The sequence below is a fragment of the Meles meles genome, chromosome 3, assembly GCF_922984935.1.
Source record: "Meles meles chromosome 3, mMelMel3.1 paternal haplotype, whole genome shotgun sequence".
Classification (NCBI taxonomy): domain Eukaryota; kingdom Metazoa; phylum Chordata; class Mammalia; order Carnivora; family Mustelidae; genus Meles; species Meles meles.
Window position 1 is genome coordinate 118,734,635 of NC_060068.1, and position 11,808 is coordinate 118,746,442.

General features: G+C 56.6%; 1 protein-coding gene across 2 annotated transcripts in view; it reads right to left on the minus strand.

Moving 5' to 3' along the window:
- Positions 1-6,214, minus strand: part of UNC5A (unc-5 netrin receptor A) — a 60,875-nt gene extending 54,661 nt beyond the window's left edge. For both annotated transcript variants that reach the window (XM_045999399.1, XM_045999402.1), the window contains exon 1: positions 5,897-6,214. In XM_045999399.1, coding sequence (XP_045855355.1) covers positions 5,897-5,966 — 70 coding nt within the window. In that variant the 5' untranslated portion in view covers positions 5,967-6,214. The remainder of the gene's footprint in view (positions 1-5,896) is intronic.
- Between the last annotated feature and the right edge of the window lie 5,594 nt (positions 6,215-11,808).

The following is an 11,808-nucleotide window of genomic DNA, read 5'->3' on the forward strand; positions in this document are numbered from 1 at the left end:
CTGCACTTGCACGACTTAATTCCTCACCCTCGTCCAAGTCCTAGTCCAAACCCAGACTCTGGAACTGCCGACTCAGCCATTCCACCACCACCTCGAGCCGGGATCCTGGCTCCTGAGGGCCAAAGGCTGCTTGCGGCTTCTGACATCTGTGCCCCGGGGAGAGGGTGGGCTGCGGACACTGACACTCTGACCTTCTGGGCGGCCCTAAGAAGGCCTGTTTTTGCCATTGGGGGTGTTCATCAGTTAAGGCAGGGCCCTGGTTCCTGACTCAGGCTCTGGGACTCACAGTTGCCACCCCTGCTTCACAGCCACCTTCGGCCCTGCCTTGGCAGACACCTGGCTCCAAGGCAATGCAGGCGGCTACCGCGGGGGTCGTTGGGGGCTTCAGTGGGTGCTGGGCAGGTGTGAGCAGGTCCTGGGGGAACCTGCTGCTAAGGGCACGGTCCACCCCAGGCTCCCAAGGCAGCCTCCCTGTGCATCAGCCTCTGCTCCAATAGAGTCATCGAGTCTGATGCTTGGGATACTAAGAGGCAAACAGCGCAGAGAGGTTAAGTGACTTGTCCAAGATCACAAAGCAATCAAATGGCAGAGCTGGGACTAGAATTTAGTCCGGTCCAGGGTCTGCACCCTTTTGCTGCCATGGTCTGTGTCAGAGCTGACCATCAGGACCCGGTTCTAGGACAAGCTGAACCCAAATCATCATTTTCATAGAGCCCCAAAGTTCTTTGCACACTGGAGGAATTGGTGTGTGAGTCAGGCCCAAGTCCCTGCAGGGGGCGGTATGTGTAAAGATTGGAAGGGCGGGTGTTTACTTCTTCCACCTAAAACCATGACTCCTTCCTGGGACTCCTGCCTGGGGCTGGAGCAGCGACAAATGTTTTTCTCTTTTATCTCTGGACTTAGGCCCTGATCACCTCAAGACTCTAGATCTGTCCTAATTCATGCCCCTTCAACGCCAGGGAAAATGGGAGGAGTTAAAACGCCAGAGCTGTCTGCTCCATGTTGGGTTTCATCCGGGGCCCTCTTTGCGACCCATCATCTCCTTACTATAACCTATTCAAAAACATGGAACAGGCTGGGGAATAAAAGCTACTTGTCCAAGGCCAAGTGGCTCAGACTAAAACCCAGGCCTGTCTGTCTTCCAAGCCCCTGCCCTTTCTATGCTACCTGACAGGAGGAAAGGGCTGAGGCTCCCCAGAAGGCAGAAGCACCTGTCAATGCCATTGCCATGGGAGCAGACAAGAGGAGTGAAGGGATGGACCGATCACAGGAAGCTGAGCTTCCATCTGGGTGGTGAGGAAACCATCCCCAGGGGCTCAGGGGCCTGACTGTCCTGGTGCTCCGTCTCAGGAATCAGAAGTCCCAACAGGTTCTGCACAGAGCAGCCGGAGTCCTGGTGTCAATTCCATTCCTTAGGACGGACCGGATGGGGCCTAAGGAAGAGGCCACCAGGGCAGATGGGCGGGGACAGGATGGGCAATGCCATGGTTCCGTGCCCCCCTACCCCACCTTCCAAGGGCTTGAGTCCTCAGGGCTGGGGCCCAGCATGACATCATTTGCATGACAAAACACTGATCTGGGATCATCTATGCCCAGGAGGGGTAGGCATGAGCAGGGACGTTCCTACTCAGTAGTCTTGGGCATACAACCTGTACACCTGTACAAAGGACCCACAAACACACATGATCACATGAGCTGGGCTGCCATCTGTGTGAGGGTCCAAGGCACAGACACCCCATGGTGGGACTTTAATTTGCTCATTCCTACCTTGGCCAGGAGCCATTTCCAACCTCTCCAGAGTAAAGAAGTCTGTGTTCAGGGACAGGGAGGGGGAGGGCTGCCAAGGGGGGCAGAGTAAACTTCTCTTTCTCTCCCTAGCCACAGCAGCCCTCCCTACCTAGCCAGAGAACCCAAACACAAGTGGAGGAAAAATATGCACTTGACTGGCCGTGACTCAGAGCATGTTAGGGGCTAAGAGCAGGGTCACGGCGCCGTAGACAATGGCAATGCCCGCAGGAAGCACCGGCATGAGTGAGGAGGTAGATCAGGCCAGAGGCTCTGGCAGTTGCCCCAGGCCCCACAAGCCTCTCCGGGGCTGAGGAATCTGTCCTGTAGGCCACTCGAAGCTCAGCAATGTGCCGTGGGCCTAGGAGGAGTCGGGGAGGCCTCTTGGAGGGAGATGGACTAAAGCTGGGGGCCGAGATAAGCAGAAGAGTTGGGACTGGCAGCAGCAGGGGGAGTTGGCCTAGGTCTGGACAGAGCAGAAGATGTCGGCTATAGGGTGGGGAGGGTGGCTGGAGGGGCTGGGCGCACCAGGTTCTGCAAGGCAAGGGAGCTATAGATTGTCTGGGGGGCACGGATGCCCAGCTCACCAGCAGTTAAAGCCAAGTCCCAGTAATGATACAGGTGTTTCCCTAAGGGTCCCCAGGCTCAGGGTTGGACTTCTTCAGGCACTGGGGAGCCATAGAAGGCTTTCTAGTGGGGTTCCAGCCTGGATACCAGGGACATTAATCAAAGCATTGGAGCCACAGAAAGGAGATGAATGGGGGTGGCCACTGAACTGATCCAGGTGGGAAAGGTGAGGGAGAAAGGGGCTGGGGGGCGGGAGTGCTGACAGAGGAAGAGAGGGACACAAGCAATGTCACAAGTAGAGCTGAGCTGGAGGACTTGGTGACAGATTAGACATGAAGCGTGAAGGAGAAGGGAGAGCCAAGAGAGACTGCAAGGTTTCCAGCCCCGGGCTGGAGGACTAGAGGGAGGGGGAAGGCAAGGAGGGGGCCTGCAGGAGAGGGTTGGCCTGGATAGAGATGGCTCAGGCATGCATGTATGTGGACACGTGTGTTCCCAGGCAGCCAACACCACGGCCTCTGTACAGAGACGGGGTCCCTCCACCCCAGGCTGGAGGTAGCTCCTGACTTTAAGACTGTGTGGCTTGGGTCTGCAGGTCTGGGGCCCAGAGCAGCCCCAGGAGGGACAAAGTTACATAAGACAAGAGGGCTCCTGGCCCCTGGCTGAGGCCAGAGCTGGGCACTCCGAGGAACCTGCCAGTGGCTCCTGGCTGGGGCTTTGGAACTTGGATCAGTGCCAGTCCCCAGCTTCCTGAGGCCAGCCCCTCTCAACGTGGACAAGGGAAAACAGATAGTCCAGTCAGAGGACCAACCCTCTCCTGGGGACACCTGTGGGGCCCTAAAGTCCAGCCCAACCCATCCCTGAGGCAAGGTGAGAGCAGGGTATCTCTTAGCCCTAAAGAATTAAGACACGTTCCCCCTAACCAGCTGCTCTAGTCCAGGGGTGAGGGACAGAGGGGTCCAGGACCAGCCCCGAGAATGGGGGTGGGGCCTGAAGAAGAGACCAGCAGGACCGACGGCTGAGGTCAGGATGGACAATAATCCCAGAGCTTGGAGGCCCTCAGCACCACCTTCCAGGAGAGCCAGCTCCTCACGGGTCCCTCCCCCTGGGAGTGCAGAGATCTGTGTGGCTGGGCAACCAACAGGTGTGAGGGGCCCACCCTGGTGGGGAGACGGGTGCCAGCTGTGTGACTGGGATGAATGGGGAAAAGCTATGAGGCCGGGTGGGGGCGGGGTACCTGTGTGTGGGGGGGCACACGGGGTGGGGTGAGTGTGCTGAAGGGACAGGCTTTTGCGTAAGGTGGCGACAGAGGGTGGGCCCCTGGCCTGGGGAGCAGGAGGCTGCAGTCCTGCTGGCCCCCTGCGCCCCCTGCTGCCCGACTGGCCCATCCCTCCCTCAGCCACTCACACACATTTTTCACTGGCTGCTGTTGCCGAGGAGATGATGGGTGGTGTGGGAGGAGGTGCGGGAGGAGCTGGGGTCATCTCTGGGCCAGCCTGCCTGGGCACGTGTGCCCAGAGCCTGTGGGGGACAGCAGTAAGGGACCCCAGATAAGGAGAAGGGCCCCTGCATGCCCTTCAGAGGCTCCTCCCACAGGCTGAGAGTGGAGCCTCAGTGGCAGCCTCCACTCCAGGGCGGCCCTCATGCACTGGTGCCCACCTGCCCGCTCTGGGGGCAACCTCGGACCAGGCCCCAACAGGTGCCCCACCAACCCGGGACGTGGTTCCCCTACTCTGACCATCTGAGGCATCCATGTGGCAACCCCCCCCCACTCAGGCTGTGGCACCCTGACTCGCCAGCACGCATCACCCCCTTATCCTATTCATACGGGCTCACCTGTGCCACTGCTCACAACCGTCACACACGTGCAGCAGGCCAGTCATCACACAAGCTCTGCTGGTCCCCCACACACCGATGCCGCACACACTGCCAGCCCCCATCGTCGCCAGGGCACACATGCCAAGCCAGAGCCCTCACACGTGCTCACGTGGGCGACATGCAGATATGACCACACCGCCTTCTCACACACAGCCGACTCAGTAAACATTTCCTGGGTGCCTACTTGGTATCTGGCAACACCTCCCCTGTGTGAGGACATTGAACGCCCCCAGTTCACCATGGTCGGCTCACCAAACCTGCACCCCCTGAGGGCTGCACGCACCACCCGGACACGGATATGTGTGCAATAGGAACACACACCCGGCAGCAGCGCAGCCTCCCAGCTCGATCTGGATGAATAGGGGAGGTCATGGGGCAGGAGGATTTGTTAAAGTGAGGCTTTCAGGGGTGGGGGGGATGATGGGGTGTTGGAAAACGGATGGGGTAGAGCAGAGCAAGGACTGAGGGGATAGACTGGGGAGGGCAACCAGGCAGTGTGGGTGCAGGATATGCTACGCAGAGACCCTTTAAAGAAACAGCCATCAGCCTCAATCATCAGGCTAGTCTCGGCTGTCACTCATTGATCTCCAATCAGTCTGGCTTCGCATCTCAGGAACCCCAATGCTCCCTTCTGACCCCTAGGATTAACAATGGCCCAGTCAGGCTGGGAGGCATCCCCCAGGTTCTCAGGACAACAAGAATCAAGCATTGTTAGGGTGAGCCTCATGCTCCCTTGATCAAACAAATGACACCCCCCCCCCCCCAAATACACACATAAGCTCAGCTCTGCTAAGTGCATGGATGGTGGGGAGGGGGGATGATCAGAAGGCCCTAACAACTCAGCTCAGGTAGAAGCTCAGGGAGAGCAGACAAAGGACGCTGGGGAACTCCCCCCACCCCAAGGGAGGTGGGCTGAGAGCTTAGTTACCAAGCAGGTTAGGGTGGCCAACGGGACATGAAGGGAGAAAGAAGGGCGGTGCAATGAAAGCTAGAAGGGAGAGCAGCAGCGACCCCACAGTACACAACTCTGGTCCCCCATGCACCAAGGAGGTTGGGAGCCACAGCCCTGGCCAGGGGCCACGGACCTTTGACAGTGCGGGCTGCAAGGGCCGGGGACTGGTGTATGCGCCTCCACGCCTGAGTGTGTGCGTGTGCGAGCGTGTGGCGGAGACAGAGGAGGACACTGTGTTCTGGACATGGGCAGAGGCCAGGTGCCAAGTCGGATTTGTGAGTAGCTGTTCGGGTCAGATGCTACCGGAAAGAGGTATCTTAACCCCCCTCCTCATTTTCCTGGGCACTGGGATATGGTCAAAATCTTCTAATCTGCGACCCTCAGAGTCAGGCTCCCCCGGGCGTTCATTCAACCCCCGACTCTGCTCTGGGGCCGGGCAACCAGCAAACTTCCCCCGCCCGGAGGCGTGGAGCGTTTACACTCGCCAGCCCGGCGCGCTGACAGCTGCTCCAGCACTTGGCAGAACCCAGGCTTCCGGGGAAGCGCGCGGGGAAGCTGCGCAGCAGCGAGAGGCGGCCCCCGCGTCCCGCCTCGCAAAGTTTGGCCTCGGGGGGCTTCCAGCCGGGTCCGGCAGAGCGGGTCAGGGACCCCCCAGAGCAGCGAGCGTTCGCGCGCACAGTCCCCCGCAAGCCACCCCAGAGCGCGCGCGTGACTCACCCGAGCCGTGGAGCCAGACGGTGAGGACCATACCCAGGAGCGCTGGCCAAAGGCCGGGCCGGACTGCCATGGCCGCGGGCGGGCGGGCGAGCGGGCCGGCCGGGCGCGGGGCCCGGCGGGCGGGAGGGCGGCTTTCAGCGTCTCAGCCCAGAGCCCCAGCCCGGGGCGCCCCCGGGGCCCATGCCAGCGGACTGCGCTGCCTCGGGGCGGACGGCTGCGGGGCGTACACGGCGCGTGGCTCCCCTGGGCACCGGGAGCACAGCAATGCAGCCGGGGCGGAGCGCAGCGCCAGCCGCGCCGCGCCGCGCACGGAGCCAGCCGCCGCGCCGAGCCCGCAGCCGGGGAGCGGGCCGGCGGGCGCCGCAAAACCCGGACTGGAGCAGCGGAGCGGGGCGGCGGCAGGGCGGGGCGGGGGAAGGAAGGAGGGGCCCGCGCGCGCGGGCCACCCCTAGCTCCGGGGATCCCTCCAGGCGTTGCCCGAGGCTCCCCCGGGGAGGGGTTGGGGTGGTGGGCGGGGAGGCCTCCCACCGCCCCGAGCGGTCTCCAGGGACAGGGCCTGGAGTCCGAAACCCGGAGTGGATCGGTTCTCCGGATCCGGGCTCTCCCAGGCCCGCCAGCCTGCGCACAGGTGGCCCGGGAGGGGCCCAGGCTGCAGCGACCCCCGGCGCGGAGCCAGCCTGCAGAGAACCGCCTGGGGCAGGGGTGCGGGGGGCAGGTTCCGCTGCAGTCCTCTCCCCCCACCCCACCCCACTCCCCGCCTCCCGGCAATGTTCCCTGGCGGTCAGCGTGCTGCGGTACGCCACCAGCCCGCGGCTTGGATAGGGGACTGCGGGAGAGCACCCGGGTCCCCGGCGCTCGGGCAGGCCAGACTCGGGGCCACCTGCAGTCCCAACCGTGCAGCCTGGTGGATCCCAGTGTGACCCAAGATTTCTCTAACACCGTGGCGCCTCTAGCTTAAGGAAAACAACCCCAGGGCACAGCGTCTCTGCCAGAGCGAGCGGTGTTTGCGCCCCGAGCGCACACGACGCCAGAGATGTGGGCGTGAAGGACTGAGCCGGGCTTCGGAAGCTAAGGAGACCCGGGATAGGGTCTAGGCGCCTCCGCCTTCTAGCTCTGTGACCTTGGGCAAGTCATGTTGTCTCCCGGAGCCTCCAGCAGTGACCGTTGTTGGAGTCTCCTGCTCCCCACCCCCATTCCCTAATCTGGTTAAAGTAAACAGACGGTTGCCCTGAAGGAGAAAGGAAATGGCAAACGCGCAACATACACCCAGGGCGAATTATCAGAAAAAGAGAAGGTCCTACTCTGCGTCTGGAGAAGGACGAGAAGGGTGAGGGCATGGTCGCAGACCAAACCTCCTACAGGGACCAGTCCATGATGTAAATTGGTCCTGCAGGCTGGGTGTTATGATAATGGTCTACGCTTCCACAAAGCGATATGAGCTCTCCTATTTTTCTTGAAACCACGAGGCCCTCTCTCGGTCTGTCTTTTGTTTCCCACTTTTGATAGAGAAGGGTTAGGAGAAATGTTTTGCTTTTCTCTTAACTAGTATAAGATACATCAGCCAATGTCCGGATACACAAGTACGGACGCTGGGCTTCTGCGTGGAGGAGACAATGGTGACCCGGTCACTGGGCGTGGAATCCCATCGCGGGCGGGGTGGGGGGGGCAGCTGGCTTTTCTACTTCAGGTGCCAACTGGTGTTGAACTGGGGCCCAGTACGGCCATATCATCCACATTTTCAAGAGAAGCCACTGTGTGTGAAATCTTGGCATTTAAAATTTTTAACTAAAAAGTAATCTTTATTTTATTTTTTTTTACCTCATGTGAGTCCAGATGAAAATATCCACAAATATCCAACGGCCTCCAGGTTTTGAACTCTGCTTTGGTGATTGCTTGTATGTAGGCTTTGTCTACCTGATCTACCCAACTGGAGTGTGAGTGTGTGTGTGTGTGTGTGTGTATGCACGCACACGTGCGTTTGCATGCATATGTGTGTGTGTTGCCAGGAGCGGTGTGTGCCCAGGCTGCTCCCTCTGACCCTATGCTTTGCATGCTCCCAGGGAAGAGGTGGGTAGGAGAGGTGAAACCTTACTAGGACGATCATTTGGGGCACCTGGTGGAAGAGAGTTAGGAACTGGGGTTTAGGCACTGAAGAGAAGGAAGTACTAGAATTGGGGACTGGGATATTAGATGGTATCGTAATGGTCTCTGCTGGACTCTGTTATGTCCTTGCCTACATTTTAATTTGATCCTCACATGCAATCCTGTTAAGTGAACATTATCATCCCCATTATACAGATGAGGTAATTGAGACTTAGGGAGAGGAAGTGCCTTATGTCCAGGGCCAGCCTTATTCAATGTTTGCAGGGCTAGCTAAGATTGGTCCTAGGGCGGCTTTGACTTCAATGTCTGTGCTCCTTACATTTCCTCTTCCTGCAGCTTTTGCTCTGGGATTAGAGTTTGGGAATAAGGTTTGGGGAACAAGAAAGGAAAGGGTCTGTATTTCTCTTCAGTTCTCGGCTGTGGTCACTTCGCTGGCCTCCTTCAGCTAGAGTAGAATGATCTGTGTAGCAGTCAGGATAGACTAGGTTATGTCATGGTAACAAACAGTCCCCAAATCTCGGTGGCTTCCATTTTGTTTCTCAATTGGTCACCATGGATCTACTGCTCTAGATTATCCTCCACTGAGGACGCGGGCTGACAAAACAGCCACTCTCAGGAGCATCTTTGATCAGTGAGGCAGAGGAAGAGAGAGCTCTGGAGGTATACCCAGCAGCCATCGATGGCTCAGCCCTGAAATGACACATGCCACTTCCACTGACAATTCATTGGTCAGAACTGACCCCATGACCCCATCCAAAGGACCAAGAAGTACACGTCTCCTCCATGCCAGCAGCTGAAATATGAGGAAAGTAGCATTAATGATGACCACTGCCTCAAAGCCCAGCATGAGGGGTCACCTGCCTCACTCTGCAACCCTACCTGGACTGTAGCCATGGTGGCCTCCCTTCCATTTCTCCAGCATCTAAGCTCATCCCCACTGCTGGACCATCCCATTTGCCTTTCTTCCCGGGACACTCTGTCCCCAGATCTTCACATGGCTGGTTCCTTTTAGCCTCTCGGGCCTTGGCTTAGCTGTCCCCTTCCGATTGGTACTCAGGGCATGTCAGGTAAAGGAGCAGGGATGTCCTTGCAGAGATGGGGAGTAAATGTCTCACCTGAATTCTGCTTAAGAATCCAGGTTGGAGGGCTGCCAGGAAATGCTGGTCTCAGGCTCAAATGTAGATGGTCAGATAGGAGGGCTCCTAACATCTTTAACCTTCTTTGCCTTTGAGCCTCAGACTCAAAGGGAGGGAGAGGCCAGACCCTGCCTAGGCTGGACCCTCCCATAAGTGTCTGCGGCCGCCTTGCAATATCCCAGTGACCATGTTTGGGTTTCACCTCCAGCTGCTGCTGCTGGCTAGGAATTTCTCCTCGCTAGGCAGCAGGAATCTACCCCTCACTGGATCACTGGATTCACATTCTGGGGCCTCATCAAACCTCTCTCCCCACTGCCCCCATGTTCATTTCTGTTATTCAGAAGACTCTTACTACTTTTTTTTTTTTTTTTTTTTACTTTCAAAGACAAAGTCTGGGTCTATCCTGACTTTTCTCCTTTAGACCAAATAGTTCTGCTTCTGTCACTGGCATGGCAACAGAGCCCTGGGGCCCTCTCCTTGCCGCCCTGGCCCCTACTGCAAGTGCCCTCCTCCACGTCTGCTCCTCAGAAGGCAACTCTTGAAGGGAATTGGCACATCTCCTGCACATGTGCCTGATACTTTAGCAAGGTCGCAGTCAGCTGCTGGTGCCCACTGCATCGCGGGACCTCTAAGCCCACAGTGAGGCCATCACTGACTTGGAGATGTGCCAGGAGCTCCTGTGATGCTGGATAAGATGCCCATCTTCAGGCCCTGCTAATTCTGACTCGGATTCAGTATGTCTGGGGACGTGTCTAGGAATCTGAGCTTTTACCACCCCTCCCGCTCCCTCCTGACTATTTCTACTGGTGCCAGTGTTCTGAAGACCCCACTTTGAGGAACAGTGCCCTGTGTCTTTGCCATAGGTACTGCCAACACCTGGATGTTCCCTATCCATGCTTGGGACACTGGCTTTCTGAATTTAAGTGCAGAGACTTCCAATTCATCCCAATTCTATTGCTCTGAATTACATCCAATCCCTATTTCCTATATGGCACCCTCTCAGGGTGTGGAAGCTGTCAGGCAGGGTACTTGCTATTTCTCCAGCTTCCAGTCATTCCCAGATGAGATTGGAAACCATACATTCTTTCAACCAAGTCCTTCATAAACAGGTTGCTGAGGGCAGGACCAAGGAGAGAGCCTAGTGGCTGCCCACTCCCCACTACCTTGTCAGTTGCACTAGGGCAATAAATCACCATCTCTTTCCTCCGCTCAGGAAACTTCTGGCCACACCATCCTTCAACTCCCATCTCATAGCTGCACCCAGAAAATACACAGAAAGACCCTCCAGAGCCCCAGATTCATAAGCTTTGTCGTCATCCACCAGGCCAATACCTGAAACAAGAAATTAGTTTGGCAGGCTGACCTTGCTCTTGGTGACCCCACATTGGTTCTTGATAGTCCCTGGCTTGATCCAAGCATCTATATTTTCCCGCTGCTCAGCATCCAGCTTCTGTCTCCTGGAAGCATGAGCTTCCTGTCTTTCCTTTGAGGACTCACCCTGCCCCACCATCAGTGTATGAGATTCACATGAGACTACCCCATCCCAGTTCCAGAGGATAATCCATGCTTCAGATCTAAACACTCAGTATCCACTATTTCTTGAGCCACAGTCATTCACTTAGAGATGGACATATGACCCAACCAAGGGCTCAGGCTCTTTTCTGGGATTTTTATTAGAACTGAGGAGAGAAAGAATTTCTTTTCTTGCTAAACTTGGAGCAGAAAAGAGGAGAACCACGTGAGGGGCACATGCCTGAGACTGAGTCTGATCAGGAAAAGCGGAACCTGGAGAAGAGAGAGACACTGAACGCTGGTTCATCATTCAAGCCCCCTGGATCCAGCTGCTCCTGAAGCTGCCAGATATACCCCTGGTTTTTCAGTTACATGAGCCAATAAATTCCCCTTTTTCTTGTTTAAGCCCATTTTGAAAGGCTTCTGTCATGTACACTTTAATTTTTTTAAAGATCTTATTTATTTATTTGAGAGAGAGAGAGCATGAGTAGGGAGAAGGGTAAAGGGAGAGGGAGAGGCAGGCTCCCTGCTGAGCAGGGAAGCTGATGTGGGACTGGATCCCAGGACTAAGGCAGACACATAACCAACTGAGCCACCCAGGCACCCTGTCATGTACACTTTAAAAAATGATACAGAATCATCTTTTATAAAAATCTGTTCTCGAGCCTTGCCCAAGATGGAACAAGCATTTATTAGTGCCTACTGTTTGCAAGGCTTAATGCCATCCACTTGGGGAAACTGCAGCCTGTGGGAGAAGACATAGATGTCTTCCCAGTTGTATGTTAGGGTGGAACGAGAGCCAGGTCGTAAGACAAGTGAAGAATGTGTAGAGGTTAAAAGGGAGAGAGAACTAGAATCAAGCCTCTTCAGAGGACCATCAGCCATATCTGGACCAGTGTCTCCCTCACACAGAGCTCCAACATCCACCCATCCCTGAATCCAACAGACACACACACACACACACACACACACACACACAGCATGCCAGCACCCACTCAGTCTGTTCCCAACACAAGTGCACTTCCCTCATCCAAATCACACACGTGCATGCCCAGCAACTGAACATGATCAATAAAAACACGTTTCCGTATATACTTACATACACGTGAAAACACTTCCAGATATCCCCATTTCCTTCATGTCCCGACTACTGCACTCTCT